Here is a 16500-nt window from a genome sequence, read left to right on the forward strand (position 1 = left end):
AGCTATTCCACGTGAAATATCCTCACTGTAGTTTTCAAAGGAGGATATTTGATTGGAGCATGCTTGCCTGTAGCTGCATTATTTGTGGTTGTGACTCATCACAGATGTGGCCCAGACCTACCTGTAGCCATACTGACCAGACCTGTGACCTACAGGTACAGATGTCCAATGTACAGATTTGGGAATAAAAAGTTTGAGTACAAGTGTATAAATGACTGCATCTGCTTTTGTGCCCCCTATACTCCCCCATTTCCCAGGAGTGCAGAAGTGGAAGACCTGGGGTTTAGCCCACAAGTATGGCTGCGAGCAGTATATGACAGGTTTAATTCCTGCTCCATAACTACACTGTCATCAAGATAAGACCTTAAGTCCTCTTTGAGTCTAGCTACCAAATGAGTCATGGGGAGATGTGTCTTGTCTTGCAGATGTGCAGAAACTGCTGGACATTGGTCCTGTTGCTGTTATGATAGGCTGGCACTTACAGAGACAGTTTTCGGTTTGGGAGTTTTTCTAGCTTTGGGCCACTCACTGCACCCTCCTCCTCCCCTCACCTAGGTTTTCCTTACTTGTTCATGGTGCCTATGGCCAGCTTTGCTCAGGATGTTCCGTGCATGCGTAGTGTGCTCATGTACAAAGACACATAAGTACTCTCTTTCCTAAGCTAGGGAGCGTAACCCCTGCAGATCTTAAGACTTCAGGGAGAAAATAAAAAGGTAGATATATTCACGAAGGGGCTGAGAACACCAGACTTTAGCATGAAATGTAGATCTAAAAAGAAAACTAGAATTGCCTATGAGGACAAGTTTTGCAAAAGGTAGAGTATCTTTTATATTAGGAAATATAATTTAATTTAAAATTCTACAAAATGTGAAATGTTAAATACCCAATGTACAGTATTTGTACATTAATGAAATATTTTGCTTTGGTGCAAGATTTAGTTTTAGGACTTTTAAGACACGATCAACTTTAAATTGGTCCAGAGATTGGAAATACTCTATCTCATAGAGTCCAATTATTACTATTGGGTTGTGTTTAAGAAAAAACAGGATTGTCAACATGAGGGGAATAAAATCAGTGTCTTAATAAACTCTTGAAACACTCAGAACTTTTATTTTGTTTTTTTATTAATCCTTACCCAAGGATATTTTTCTCATTGATTTTTAGAGAGGGTGGGAAAGAGGGAAAGGGAGGAAGGGTGGGGGGGAGGAGAGAGAGAGAGAGAGAGAGAGAGAGGAAGAAAGGAAGAGAGGAAGAGAGGAAGAGAGAGAGAGAGAGAGAGAGAGAGAGAGAGAGAGAGAGAGAGAGAGAGAGAGAGATCAATTGCCTCTTGCACGAACCCAGGGATCAAACCTGCAACCTACATACATTACCTTGACCTGGAATGAAGCTGAGGCCAGGGCAACACTCAGAACTTTTTAAACACTCCGCCTTAGCAGGCATCATCTGAATAATTGAAGCATGTTCGTGTCAAGATTGCTTAGCTATTTAGAAAGCCATAAAGATTATTAACAACTTGTAGTTTAAAATAAAGCAGGAACAATGAATATAGCAAGAGGTGATGAAAACAAGTACACCTCTGTCAAATTCGTAGGAGACACCAGTCAGAATCGCCCTTTCCATGGAATCGGGTCAATGAAACTGAATGCAAGGTTTGCTGGCGGTGGGCTCTTCTTAGGCATGTCTGTCCCACACCCAGTCAGCAGAGAACTCGTTGTAGTGTAAACTCAGTATTTTCATCAGTGTGATTGATCCTCACAGTTTCAGGAAATGAAAGTCAGATACCATGCTTCTCTTCAAAGATTTGAATAAGTAAAATAAACATGAGCCATTATGACATTTATTCTATATTAACAGTCAGTTCACGTATTAATTCAGGTCGAAACCTTTTTACTAGAGGATTATTTCTTGAATATTAGCATCTGATCCACAGTAATAATAGTACTAATTTTAATGAGAAATACAATATGGAACTTTTTATAACAGCTCACCCACTTAACATTTTACAGACAAAGAACTACTATAAATATGTAACATTATGCAGGCATTTTTCTGCACCTGCTCACAAACCAGAAGGAATATACCGTTTAACTAGTTAGAAACGGAATGCTTTCAAGCTGCCCCTGTATTTCTATGGCCACTTCCCACACCAGATAAAATTGTTTTTCTCTTTGTTCTCCCCTCCAAGGCCCTGGTAATGCAGCCTTCATTGCCTGGGGCTCTCTGCCTTCACTCCTGTCCCGGGGCTGTATGGACTGCTCCCTTGGTTGACAATGCTCTTGGAGGGCAGGCAGCCTGTCCCCTTTATCAAAGTGTTTGGTGTATGTTATACCCAACTCAGGTTGCATCAAGTTGAATTTAATTGGGACATCTAAATTTGATGTCGTTTCCTTCTGTTACATTTTTATAACTAAATAGAGATCACTACAAAAATTCTTTTAAGAAATGTACCATAAAGTCTATGCATTGAAATTGTGAATTCTGTAAAATAAGAAACGTCATGTCATACAATAAAACACAGGAATTTGTAAAGAATTCTCTAAATCTTAAATGATCGGCAGGAAAGTCAACTGATGTATTAAGTGTCAGATAAAATTAGAAAGACTTTTACAAGGTTGAGTAAAGTTGACATTTAAAGGATCTTTTCAATGGGATTCTAAAGTTTAACAATTTTTTTTTTAAAAAAAAATTCTGCTATTAACCCTGAAAAACATATTTCTTAACTGCAAAAAATAAGGCAACTTGAAGTTAGAAATTGATGAAATTAACTCAGAGTTGCATGCCCTGTTATGACCCCTATCGTTAAAAGTCTTTAGCGGGAAAGCTATTCACACATAATGATGAAAAAAAGTCTCTCAGAAATAAATCCGTTTCTAAGACTCTACTAAATAGAAGGCCAATTAAGATCATCACAGACTCCGAGCTGTCAAATAGTTTACCTTGGAAGAAAATGATGCAGTTTTTCTGAAGAACTCCATGTGTGCCACGTGTTTGTTATTCTTTGAAGTGGAGGAGGTGGCAAGGAACATAATTTCTGTTTGGAAGTTCTTTTGTTTTCTGCTACCTTTACCTAAGTGCTACCAGATGCTATTTTTATGTCCTATAAAGTTCTGTAAGGAAATATTAAGTGAAAAATGCTACATAAACTAGAGGAGAGTTTCATATTCTCTGGGTTGAAAAGCAAATTGAATAAACACTTGATTCTTAAAAGGGGGGAAGATGATGCTGAAAACTTAACAAGCATCCAGTAAGCCAACCAGCTTGAAAACTTCTGAGTTCAAAGAGAAACTGAATCCCACTAATTAATAAATGTTCACTAAAGACAACACTTCAACCACAGCAAATTTAAATGAAAATGTGCTATAAATTGCCTTTTAAATGATCATGTTACTGTTGTTAAAGGATTGTGAATGAATAAGAACCTATTTATATTCATTTAATGCCATACATATACAGTCCAATTGCTTAAAATACCATTATAATAAAAAGTTTTGAGAGATTTCTAAGTCATCTGATTCCAAATTATTTCTATAACAACAAAACAATTTGGATCACCTTAGAATTCACTGTAGTAGGATTTTGCACGTCAAAGATATAATCAGGTTGAAACCAACTAATATCTTGATTTCTTTTTCAAACTGGAATCCTACTTATTAATTCACCAGATATTTTCAGTAGCAAAGATTGAGGAGAAACCACTTAAGAATGAGTGCAAGTAGCTCTCGCTGGTTTGGCTCAGTGGATAGAGCGTCAGCCTTAGGACTGAAGGGTCCCAGGTTCGATTCCAGCCAAGGGCACATGCCAGGTTGCAGGCTTGATCCCCAGTAGGGGGCGTTCAGGAGGCAGGCAATCAATGATTCTCTCTCATCATTGATGTTTCTATCTACCTCTCCCTCTCCTTTCCTCTCTAAAATCAATAAAAATAGATTGAAGAAAAAAAAAAAAAGAATGAGTGCAGGTAGAGTACACTTGTCATAAAAACAATCTATTATAATATTCTAATAAAATATATATATCAAACTATTGATACAATGTGGGGTGGGGGCGGGGGCAGAAACACAGCACTAGATAAAAGGTTAATTTCTTAACAAAAAGTTCATTACACATATTTACCTAGTATCCAGTTTTAAAACTCCTAAATAGCCGAAACCAGTTTGGCTCAGTGGTAGAGCGTCGGTCTGCGGACTGAAAGGTCCAGGGTTCGATTCCGGTCAAGGGCATGTACCTTGGTTGCGGGCACATCCATTGTAGGGGTTGTGCAAGAGGCAACTGGTCGATGTTTCTCTCTCATCGACGTTTCTAGCTCTTTAGCTCTCTCCCTTCCTCTCTGTAAAAAAAAAATCAATAAAATATATTTTAAAAAATAATAAAACTCCCAAATAAATACACCTAAACCTTTCAAATATTTTCAAACTATTTCAATAAGTGGTGTACTTTTTGCTCAATTATGAGAGATTAAAAACTTACAATGCAAGGTATTGGCTTGAGGCATCTTGCAGTAAATGAAGGCAGGATTCTTCAAAACACTGTAAAATGTACCAACCTCAGTCAGGTTTTCTAAATTGTTCACTTTTAACTATATGGATATTTGCTGGGAGCTGTCCACATCCATTAGCACCACAGATAGTAAACTAAAAAGAAATACGTTTAGGGAGGATGACTCAGCCATCTTTTAAAATAGGGGTGTCGAACTCAATCAGAGAAGGGGCCAAAATCTAAAATCCAGCCTAAATCGCGGGCCGAATGGTTTACTGAACAGTCATTGTGATGGAAACGCAGCGGAGTGCAGTGATGACAGCGCGGTGTGGGCCACATTGCAAGGCCTGGTGGGACGGATTTGGCCCGCGGGCCTTGTGTTTGACACGTGTTTTAAAAGAATGTTTAAAAGTTAAACAAGTAAAAGAAACTGGTGTTCTGGGTCATGTGTTTTGGAAGATCCACTTTTCGTCTTGTTGGCAGAAGGATTTGGGTGGGTTGCCCCGAAGTTTACAAGCATGAAGGCAGGAAAATCTTCATGCTTCTCAGCAAAGAATCTCACTGATAATAGTTCAGTTCCAAAGGCAGATTAGGTTCCTCTGCCAGAGGTCTCAACACGTACTTACAGGAGGGAAGAAAGAGGATTATACAGGACAAATTAGCACATACTTCCTATATGCAATCCATAAATAATTCACGAAGTCACAAGATCATTTAAAATCATCTCCTGTACATCCTTCCCCCCCCCCCCCAGGAATGTACAAATGCTCTTTGGCAAACACTGTACAACTCCAGTGAAAGCTCTTCCTTACCTACTTTTAGAATAACACTGTCACTCAACCTGAACAGTGGGGGACTGTACAGTCGGAAGCCCAACCTGAGAGGTAAGGAAGTACATTATAGTAGTATGGCCACAAGAAAAGATTAAAATAAAACCCCTTTTTCAAAAAGGATGGCAATCACTGATTAGATGGATGAGTTCAGTAACTGAATAAAATGCAAATAAGCCCTTCTCATTGTTATAAGTTCATTTTTTTTGTAAGGAATTAGCTGTACTGTAAAAAAATGATGAAGAATGTAATTTCCAATGTCCATGTGAAATGTTTTTTCCTAGTGTCTCAACACACAGGCACAATGAAAGAATACGGATGTTTAAAATATACTGTGCTTTAGCAATGTTTTACTTTCTATTCAATCTTGTACTTGGCTCATTCTTGATCAGGAGTAATATTTTTACTGATTATGACTTTCTGAGGAGAGTTGAGGACTGAGGTCTCGGGAGCAGTCAGCCTGCAAAGGAATCCTTGTTCTGTGGTGACTTGGTACCTGGGAAGTTTTTCTCTCTCGGATGGAAAGGAACATTCCACTCTTTTCCTGTTTGCTCTTGCTGTTGTTTAGTTTTTGATTGTTTGTTTTGTTTTGAACCTTCTCAGCGGAGGATCCCCTGCAGACATGGATTTATACAAGTCTGTTTGGGGCAGAAGGAAGTTGGCGAGGGAGAATGCTCTCCGTGTTGTGTTCCCACATCGTGGCACTTGGTAATGATTTGCCTGTTGGATACATTCGTGAATGGCTTTTGTGAGGGACTTGAGCAAGACTAGAGACCATCCACGTTTCAAGTTTGACTATGCATATTCTGCACATTCCGCTGAAATTGGGAAAATGCAATGTTTTTGAAGGTAAGACTACTGCCTAGAGTCTAACAATATAAATAACACATTCACACCAAAAAAAGAGCTCACCTTACTCACCATTTTAAACAAGATAAATGTGCACTGTAACAAAAAGGTTCTGAAAACGGAATGTCATGTTAACCTGTACACAGAGTTGAACTATCAGAAGGAAACCAGGCTCTGTGACATGAGAGGACCAAAAAGAGATGATGCCATCTTATAAGTGCTCAGTGAATACATCTTCACCTGCCATCTCAGCAACTCCTTTTATGCCACTTGGCTATTGTGGTCTGCACTGACATCCTCCATCCAGAAGTAGCTAGCTGCGTTTTAGTGGTAGGCGGAGTTTCATAGACTGGATTCATTCTTCAACACTTCTGGGCTGACGTTGTGCCTTTAGAGTCCCCAGATGAAAATCTCTCATTGGTTAACGAAGAAGAAATGCCACGATTACGTAAAATAACTCATTGTGAAATGTTTCCCCCCTCCCATGATCTGGGAATGGAGTCACTGTAGAAGACTGTTGATTGTGTTATCCCCAGAGGCCATTTCATTAACCAGCTGTTCTATGGACAACTGGATAGCGTGCTTGACAAGAGAGGAGGCTGTTTCCATTAAGAGTGACTCATATTGTTCTGAAGTTCTCCCCTCAAAACCCCCTACTTCCTCATTTTCAATCGAAATTAAGAATTGCTTGGGGACATTTTTCGATTTCTTCACATCAAATTCACTAATCTCAGTGTCTGTAATAATAATAGCAATGGGCTCCATTCTTTTGTTTTCTTCCGGCTTGGGTTTCTCTGCACTGACCTCGGTTTCTTTAACATCGGGTTCCTGGCTCAACGCATCATCTTTTGGCTTCATCTCCTCAGCTACAATCTCTCCACTTTCCTGGTCTTTCCCGTTTGGCTCACTTTCCAGGACACGGTTTCTGGCTTCTTCCGCGATTTGCTGATCTGGGGATGCAGGTGAGAGGGGAGCATCAGAAACCACCGGTGGCTGATGTTCTGTTTCTGAAGTTTCCGGTGGGCTTGTCTGCTGGGGCTGGATACTCGGCTTTTCCTCCGTTGTTTCAATGTCTTGTTCAAGGATTAGAGTTCCTGTGTGAATAGCAGAATGCCCCTTTTCTAACCCAAGTTCTACCGAAATCACATTCTCTCCAGGAGAAGTTCCGCTGTTGCTCACATTTGACTCGCAGACCTCATCACCCCCGACCTGTGAGACCGCTCCACTCACTTCCTGGGTCAGCTGGGTCTTTGTTGCCTGGTCTTCATCCGATTGGGTTGGGGTTTTTGTATCCATCCTTTCTGCCTCTACCTGAACTTGGACGCTGCAGTCTGCATCTTCTATGATTTCGGAATGATGTCTTTTCTCCCCCTTGGAGAATTTTATGCAGGGAATCCTCAGTCTGGATTTTGCCTTTTTCTTAGGAAGATCAGCATCCTCGGCGCTGACTTCAGGTTGCACGTTGGCCTCGGAGGGCTTCTGCAGCTTGGAAGAGCCTGACCTTTTCCTGCGCGTCACTAGACGTTTTATTGAGGCCCAGGCCCCCGCCGGGGGCTGTGGCTGCTCAGAAGCTCCAGCTCCTGAACCGTACTCCCTGGCCGCGTCCACGGCTCCAGGGCCGGCTTTGGGCTTCGTGGCTTTGGCAGATTTCTTTCTTCTCTTGAAGCAAAGCATCGATGCCTTTTCCTCCTGCCTCTCATCCCGAGCTCTCACTTCTGCTGATCCCGTCTCATCCTTGCTCTCTACTTGAATGTCAGAAACTGGGGTCTCCATTTTTACAACACACTCTCTCGAAAAGGATAGTCTCTCTTCCTTAGCAGCCGATTACGACAAGAAGCTGGGCAAAAGGGTCACACTCAGCAGAATTTCTCCCAGGTGTGTTCACTCCTTTCTTCCAATTCCACACAGTTGTTTGAGGTGGTTTCTCCAGTAGGCAAATGCTTAGTTTCTCTAGTTCTTGTAATTTCTCTTTCATTTCTTCGTGAAAGCCCTTTACTTGACAGACTTGGTTTTAGTTAAAGATTAACCTGGTGAGAGAAAAGAAGATATTTTATTTCACCATCAGCCTGTTGTTTTCTATAGACAATTTCCATGGAATGTGTATGATTCTACCAGGCATGTTTCCCATATTATAACTTACTGAAAATGACTGGAGAATAAAAATCGGTGTTAACTTTTTAAATTGATTTTAGAGAGAGAGATAAAATCCATAGGTTGCCTCCTACTCACCTATACTCACCCCAACTGGAGATCGAACCTGCAACCCAGGTATGTACCCTGACTAGGAATCAAATCTGGGACACTTTGGTGCATGGGACAGTGCTCCAACCAACTGAACTATATCAGCCAGGTCTGGGGCTTAACTTTTACCTTGTAAAAAAAAAATGCAGTGTAAATACATTTTGCTCTAGTTTCTGTTAACACTTCATTTTTGGATTGTTTCTACAAATCTGATGTTATTATTTAAAAAAAATATTTTTATTGATTTTAGAGAGAGAGGAAGGGGGAGAGAGATCAATGAGAAACATCCAGGAGAGAGACATGAACTGGCTGCCTTCTGTATGTACCCTGTCCGGGGTTCAAACCTGCAACCTGGGTATGTGTCCTGACCAAGGAATTAAACTGGTGACCTTGGAGAGAAACAGAGGAGGAGAGACACAGAGAAACGTCGAACTATCTCACACCCATATCCGGCGTGCACCGTGATGCAACCGCAGAAAAATACGGCTCAGGAGACTAACCAGACCCCAGGGCCCATGCTTGCAGTACAGGATGTGGCTTTTATGGGAATCCTAGGACAAATGGAATGTGTTCTGTTTGCTACAAAGAGCATCTTCAGAGGCACAGAATAGTGGCAGAATGAGCCCAATGGGGGCAGCTAGTGGTTCCAACAGCCCTACCTCAGATTCTGCATCTGTGCAAAGAGCAGACGCTGGTTTAAACAACTGTGAAGGTGCTGCTGGCAGCATATCTGAAAAACCAAGAAATGTGCCTGTGGCTGCCTTGCCTGTAACTCAGCAAAGGACAGAAATGAGCGTTTCAAGAGAGGACAAAATGACTACCCCGAAGACAGAGGTGTCAGAGCCGGTTGTCACTCAGCCCAGTTCATCAGTTTCTCAACCCTGTACTTTTCAAAGCGAAGAAAAAACTCCCGAGTTATCCAAACCGAAGAAGAATAGATGTTTCATGTGCAGAAAGAAAGCTGGCCTTACTGGGTTTGACTGCCGATGTGGAAATTAGTTTTGTGGACTTCACCGTTACTTTGACAAGCACAACTGTCCATCTGATTACAAAGCAGAAGCTGCAGCAAAAATCAGAAAAGAGAATCCAGAGAATATAAATTTCTACTTGTGAAGAGACTGAAACTTTGTTTTTATTTTAATATATGGTAGGAAACATTATGCATGGCCATTTTCCAAAAGTAAATAAATAAATAAACTGGTGACCTTTTGATGCGTGAGTGGATGCTCAACCGACTGAGCTACGCAGGCCAGGGCTAGTTGTGCTGTCTTTATGGCTCTGAATTGCAAGTTAAACAGACAAAGAATGATGGTGATAAGGAAGCTAGTGTAATTTTTATTGCATGCAATCAGAAATTCGGAAGCTGAAAAGGATTTTAGAGATTATTTGAGATTAATCAAGTCCAGTCTGATGAAGAAATTGAGCATCGTAATGGACAGTTAGCCTGGAAAGCCATATAGTTGGGCAAGGTCATGACCATAGTTAGCACTGAAGACTCTGACTCTCCAATGCTCTTTCTGTTATACCATAAGGTTTCTGTTCTAAAAATGTAAGTTCCGCCAAGGAAGTGCTGCTTTTCATACATACTCTGGGGAAACGTAACATCGCTATGACTCGCCACCCTTAAATTTAGTTGTATACATTTTTTCTAAGTATTTGCTGTTCAAACATTTTCCATAATGAGCTCATAGTTGAAGGTCAGTAAGAGCAAACGATAGTAATCGCTGACACTTACTGAGGAACTTCTGTGTCTTAGGAAGTGCTAAGCACTTTTGTATACATATCTAATCCTCCCATTACAAAGTGAGTAGGTGGTGGTATCGCCGTCTACAAAGAAACAGGCTTAGAGGGGTTATGCAACGTGGCCGAGATTACACAGCTAGGAGGTATCAGAGCTCAGATTCCACCCCAGATTTTTTCTGAAACCCATGCTCTGAAATTGGGCTTTAAGTTTCATCAGAAAAATGAATTGTTTAGCCGAAACCGGTTTGGCTCAGTGGTAGAGCGTTGGTCTGCGGACTGAAAGGTCCCAGGTTCGATTCCAGTCAGGGGCATGTACATTGGTTGCAGGCACATCCCCGGTAGGGGGTGTGCAAGAGGCAGCTGGTTGGTGTTTCTCTCTCATCAACGTTTCTAGCTCTCTATCTCTCTCCCTTCCTTTCTGTAAAAAATCAATAAAAATATATTTAAAAAAAAGAAAAATGGAATTGTTTAAAGATGCTAATCTGTACTACATTCATTAGTCAAAAAAATTTAAAAATGTTTAATGGTTATTTAACCACTAGAGGCCTGGTGCACGAATTCGTGCACCGGTGGGGTCCCTCAGCCTGGCCTGCGAGGATTGGGCCAAAACTGGCTCTCCAACATCCTCCGAGGGGTCCCAAATTGCGAGAGGGTGCAGGCCAGGCTGAGGGACCCCACCAGTGCACAATCGGGGCCAGGGAGGGGAGGGAGAGGGCTCCAGAGTGTGTCTGGCCCATCTTGCCCAGTCCTGATCAGCCCAACCCCAGCAGCAAGCTAACCTACTGGTCAGAGCACCTGCCTCCTGGTGGTCAGAGTGCGGCATAGCTACCGGTTGAACAGTTGCTTAGGCTTTTATATATATAGACTATGTAGCCCATCAACTCATAATTGAATCAAGATTAGACTGAGTTCTTGCTATTTTAAAAATTAAGCTTTTGAAATTCTTAGATTTTATTTTCTTGGTTCTGGAACTATCATAATTCGAAAGCCAAATGTAAATAATAAACTTTACAACTGGCAAACTGGTTAGTTAGATTTAAATATAAAGATATATTTAAAAATTAACCCACAGAATGGTATGATGGTACCAACAAACAGAGGTCCGGGGTGACCATCTAACAAAAACTCCATGAATTCCAGTTGATGGATGTCCTGAAATAAGCAAAGGGACTCATCCCTTGGGCTGTTTTCATGCAAATCTTTCACTGTTGAAGGTTCCCTTGGGTAGTTCTTGCTTCTGTGAGCCACATAAGGAACTGGAACTCTGAAAATCAGTTTATGATCTAAGTGTTTCCTAAAGTTGGGTGTTACATACTACATGCTTCTGACAGCAAGACAGTCCTCTAGATAGCAAAAATGGAGCTTAAATAGGAACATGTAAAAGTGTCCCTCCTCATTGAATGCTTCTATCGGTACTAGAACCACAGCTGATTGGAGCTTTCTTTAAGTGGTCTCATCTCTTGTAAGTTCTTGGCTCCTGAAAACTTCTATTAACCAGAGGATGTATAACTAACAGAAATATTGAAATGAGAGCCGAAACAGGTTTGGCTCAGTGGTAGAGCATCGGTCTGCGGACTGAAAGGTCCCAGGTTTGATTCCGGTCAAGGACATGTACGTTGGTTGCGGGCACATTCCCGGTAGGGGCTGTGCAAGAGGCAGCTGATTGATGTTTCTCTCTCATCTACGTTTCTAGCTCTCTATCTCCCTTCCTCTCTGTAAAAAATCAATGAAATATATTTTAAAAAAATAAAAAAAAGAAATATTGAAATGAGAGGTCACGTCTGGGAATGTATCATTTGAACCTAACAGGGACAGCTGCTCGAGAAGCTCATGTGAATGACTCCCTCTCACTGTAGAAACAAGACAAATACCCAAACAAAAACCTAACTGCAATGGGGGACACGCAGTCTGTAGACATTAAAACTTTGCAGAATGTTAGGCTGCAAGCGATTCCTCCTTCAGCTTAAAGTTACCGGTTATTATCGTTTCCGCATAGAATCGAAAGAGTAAAGCCCCAGGGAACACCCCTGCCCCCTTCCCCTGGAAGCGGAGCAGCGCGGAGGGAAGAGCGAGCGCTCCCCGGGAAAGCGGTGACTCCCCGGCGGCAGCTGCGGGCCGCGGAGCTCCCTCGGAGGAAGGCGCCTCGTTCAGCGGGGGGAGCCTTTTGGCAGGAGCTCCGCTCGGGATAAACTCAAAAAGGAAAGTGCCGGGGGCGTGCGACGGATAACCCAGCTTCCAGCTCTCTGCACAACCAGGAACCCCAGTCCCTTCCCCTCCGACATAGGGCGAAGGAGGAAAAATCCACCGCAACCCCTGCGTCCAGGGCGAGCTGTCAGGCAGCGGGCAGGCTGCGCACAGCCCGGGAGGGTCGCGCTGGCTGGAGATCCGTGCGGACCAGTGACCTCCCCGCCTCTCACCCCGGCCGTCTCCGGAGGCGCAGATCCGGGGTGCGGGGGCTCCTCCCGCCCACCTCGCCGCCCGCAGGGTCAGCGGGGACCGGACACCGGCCCGCACCTTCTCCTCCCGCCACCTCCTCGCCCTCCTCCACTTACCGATGGCGCCGGGTCCGAGACCAGGGGTCCCCGCCGCTCCGTGCGGGGGAGAGGGCGGGCGCCGGCGGGCCGGCCACCCAGGCAGCGGGGGAGCCGCGGGCGCACCGGAGCAGCAGCCGCCGCAGAGGGACCGCAGCCCGCGGCGCCCCCTCCCCAGGGCGCGGACTGACAGCGGCGGCGCCAATGCGCGCGGAGCGGCGGCGCGGGGCGGGGCCAGGGCTGGGGGCTGCGGCGGGCGGGGGGCGGAGGAGGGCAGGGAGGAAGGGGGCAGAGGGGAGGGCGGGGATCCGCGGGGCCACCTGCGGGAGGTCTACCCGGGTGGGAGCAGACCTCCAGGCAAGGGCAGGGGGACCGTGGAGAGAGCCGAGGATCGGGAGGGGACCCGGGTAGGGAGCCCCATATTTTCTGAGATGCAAAGTATCAAAATCTGGTTTTCAGTGATAGGCATTTCTCCTTAGAAGCCCCACACCATCCCAAACCGAATGTTTAAAGACACGGCAGATGCAGCATTGTAAAAGCAGGCTTTAAAAGTGCAGCGCGGGCTCTGGCCTTGTGGCTTAGTTGGTTGGGCATCGAGTCGTGCACCGAAAGGTGGCCGGTTTGATTCCCGGCCAGGGCACATGCCCAGGCGGCGGGCTCAATGCTCCATAGGGGCATGCAGGAGGCAGCTGACCCATGTTTCACATCCATGGTTCTTGCTCCCTTTCTCTTCTTCTCTCTCTAAAATTCAATTTTAAAAATGTATATATTTTTAAAGTGCCTGGTGGGCTCTGGCCGGCAGCTCAGTTGGTTAGAGCGTCGTCCCAATGTGGCCAGGGTACAGGTTCAGTCCCAGATGAGGGCACAGACAGGAAGCAACCAATGAATGCATAACGAAGTGAAACAATACATGGATGGTTCTCTCTCCTCTCAAATCGGTAAGTAAAAACAAAAACCTGTGCTGCGTGTTTGGATCTCGTTCGTTTGGAGAGAAAATCACATAAACGAACTGAAACAATAACAACAAAACTCTTTCCTAGGAGTGGGTTTGGGTGTAATGACGTTATTGTGGCTCATGGCCAAACGGGCTGTCAGAGGCCAAAGCCCAGGCCCGGGGGAGAGAGGACCGCTCTATGTGCACAAGGTGAGAAGCGCACAGGAACCCAGCCCCGCCCGACTTTTATGCCTTGAATATTTATTTCCAAGAATAAGTTGAGGTAGCTTACACCCATATTTCCCTTCAGGGCATTCCTATCAGCTGGTTTAACCTTGTCCCTCTCAGCTGAGCCGAGTGGGGGTGGGGCAGGTGGAGAGGCTTTCCTTACAGTTCCAGTCCCTTCAGAGCCCAGGGCTCTGCCTGGCTGGCTAGGTTGTGTATTTTCATGCATTTTTCTGAATCTTAAATAAGTATTTTAGGGAGAGAGAGTTAGAGGAAGAAATATAGAGGATGCCCCCTCTCCCGGCCCCCAGAATCCAGCCTGTAACCCAGGCATGTGCCCTGACCAGGTACAGAACCAGTAACCTTTGGTGCTTGGGAGGACACCCTACCAACTGGCCCACACCGGCCAGGGCCGTTTTCTGAATCCTTAAACAAGCTGCTGGCCACAGTGAAAAGCACCACAAGCCTGTATCTGTACACAGAACACACCGTTTTCACGAACACCTAGGAGAGGTGTTGCTAGGGGAGCTCAGGGTGACTTGCTCTGGGTGTAATATTGCCTACAAGGGCACTCCTGGGAGCTCCTGCTGTGATCCCGCAGGATGCTCACTTCCTGCCTCCTCCTCCAGCCCCTCCCAAGGGCACCATCCAGAGGAAGAACCTGTTACTGTGGAGGGAAAACTACTGAACCGCAGCTGTCCTCACACCCTTTCTTCAATAGGATCATGATTAAGGAAAGAACTATGAGGACACAATAGCAAAGCTGCATCCAAGTTGTCAAGATCTTAAATCCATAGAAGAGACAACAATTGTAAGACAAGAAAACCCAGATGCATCTAGTTTAGTTGTGATTAAGAATTCAATTTATCTGTTCACTCAGGGAACCGCAGTCTGTGGATATGACCTTTACAGCCTCAGGGGGCTGCTAACCCTGCTCACTGCGTTTTGAACTTTAGCCCCACGAAACCCATACCCGCATGACCAATTGAGTTGCTATTACCCACTGAGATCAAGTTTTCTCAAATCCAGATCTGGGAGTTCGCAACACTCCAGGCAAAAATAAGATGAGCTTATTTATTGAAGACAAGGTAGCATAGCTGTGTTATTAGGAAATAGTTGAAAGTAAAATAAGGGACAGGTTAAAACAATAAAGTCCACCTTAATAACTTGTAGATCTTATTCCACTTGCTTTTCTTTTTTTAAAAATTATCTTTATAGATGATCCAGTTTCCCCAATTACCCACCCCACTGTCCCCCGCTCCCCCCGCCAACACACACACACCACAGCCCCACTTGCGTTTCTTTCTTTTTTAAATCCTCAACTGAGGACATATTTTTTTAATTATTATTATTATTTTTTTAGAGAAAGAGTGGAGGGGAGGGAGGTGTGGGAGTGAAGAAAGATCAATGTGAGAGAGACACATCAATTAGTTGCCTCCCCCATGCACCCTAACTAGGGCTGGGATTGAGCCCGCAACTGAGGTACAAAATATTGATGGGGCCTAAACCGGTTTGGCTCAGTGGTGGAGCGTCGGTCTGTGGACTGGGGGGTCCCGGGTTCGATTCCAGTCAAGGGCATGTACACTGGTTGCGGGCACATCCCCGGTGGAGGGTGTGCAGGAGGCCAGCTGGTCGATGTTTCTCTCTCGACATTTCTGGCTCTCTGACCCTCTCTCCTCCTCTCTGTAAAAAAATCAATAAAATATATTTAAAAAAAAATATTGATGGGAAGTCGAACCCTTTGGTCCATGGGCTGATGCTCTAACCACTGAGCTTCCAACCAGGGCCCATTTGCTTTTCTTAAAAGAAAAAGAGATTAGTGAAAGGGAACTGAAGGGTGGCTTGAGGTAAGAGATGAATTGATTTTGTATTTTAGAGGGCAGATTTCTTTAAGGTCTATTACACATAATTCATCCCTGATCTCTACCACACACACACACACACACACACACACACACTGACAGCTATACTATAAATAAAATACTGCACTGTGGTTTTTCTTTGCGATGTAAGAATTCAATGCCATACTTTAGTTTTTTAAAAAATGCACCCAGTATCTCACGCACGAAAGAAATCTGTCATCCCTGAACTCACTTAAGTGACAGGAAGCTGTTCCCCTTATCATTGTCAGCTATTCCCCCAGTAGCTTTTCATTATATAATGAGAAACAGGCTATAAATATATCTATCCCCTCTGATGAGAAATTATCCTACCTACAGATTATCTTGTTAGCATCACCAGATCCAGTGCGCCAATAAAACAGAGCTTACATATTTATCTGATCTCTACTCACCATACCATTTCTCCCATCCTCGTTCCTATCCACCCACAGCCTGGGCCTGACACTACCAAAAATGGTCTATAACTCTTTGGTAACACTTCCTACATTTCAGAGATCTGGGAATAAGCCTCCACCCCTTCTTTCCCGGCACCCCACTAAGTGAACCGGTGACTCCAGCTCTCTGCTGGTTGGATCTGTGCCGAGGCACCATGAGGGCTGCACCAGCCAACACAAGCTCAACAGCGATTCTGTTGTCGTCTGCCTCACTTGACAGCACATACACGCTGTCTCTCTTTGGAATGAAGAGTGTATATACATCTCCAGTGCATAGCAACAGCCTCTGAGGTACAGATCAGAGAAGCTGCAATCTGTCAGTGATATTACGAGTACAGG

General features: G+C 44.2%; 1 protein-coding gene, 1 long non-coding RNA gene and 1 pseudogene across 2 annotated transcripts; 1 reads left to right on the forward strand and 2 right to left on the reverse strand.

Annotated features, from left to right (window-relative positions):
* Positions 1–1711: 1711 nt before the first annotated feature.
* LOC123652110 lies at positions 1712–4132 on the reverse strand. The gene is made up of 2 exons (XR_006741215.1): positions 3965–4132; positions 1712–3716 (listed from the first exon to the last, which is right to left on the reverse strand). It is a non-coding gene; the product is annotated as an uncharacterized LOC123652110 (long non-coding RNA).
* Positions 4133–4873: 741 nt separating this feature from the next.
* AKAP5 (A-kinase anchoring protein 5) lies at positions 4874–12832 on the reverse strand. Its single transcript, XM_036434431.2, has 2 exons — positions 12689–12832; positions 4874–8179 (listed from the first exon to the last, which is right to left on the reverse strand). The coding sequence occupies exon 2, from the start codon at positions 7923–7925 to the stop codon at positions 6654–6656; it is 1272 nt and encodes a 423-aa protein (XP_036290324.1). The 5' UTR covers positions 7926–8179; positions 12689–12832; the 3' UTR covers positions 4874–6653.
* Positions 8843–9506, forward strand: LOC118716955 (annotated as a pseudogene).
* Positions 12833–16500: the final 3668 nt, after the last annotated feature.

Source organism: Pipistrellus kuhlii, unplaced genomic scaffold, assembly GCF_014108245.1.
Source record: "Pipistrellus kuhlii isolate mPipKuh1 unplaced genomic scaffold, mPipKuh1.p scaffold_m20_p_1, whole genome shotgun sequence".
NCBI lineage: Eukaryota > Metazoa > Chordata > Mammalia > Chiroptera > Vespertilionidae > Pipistrellus > Pipistrellus kuhlii.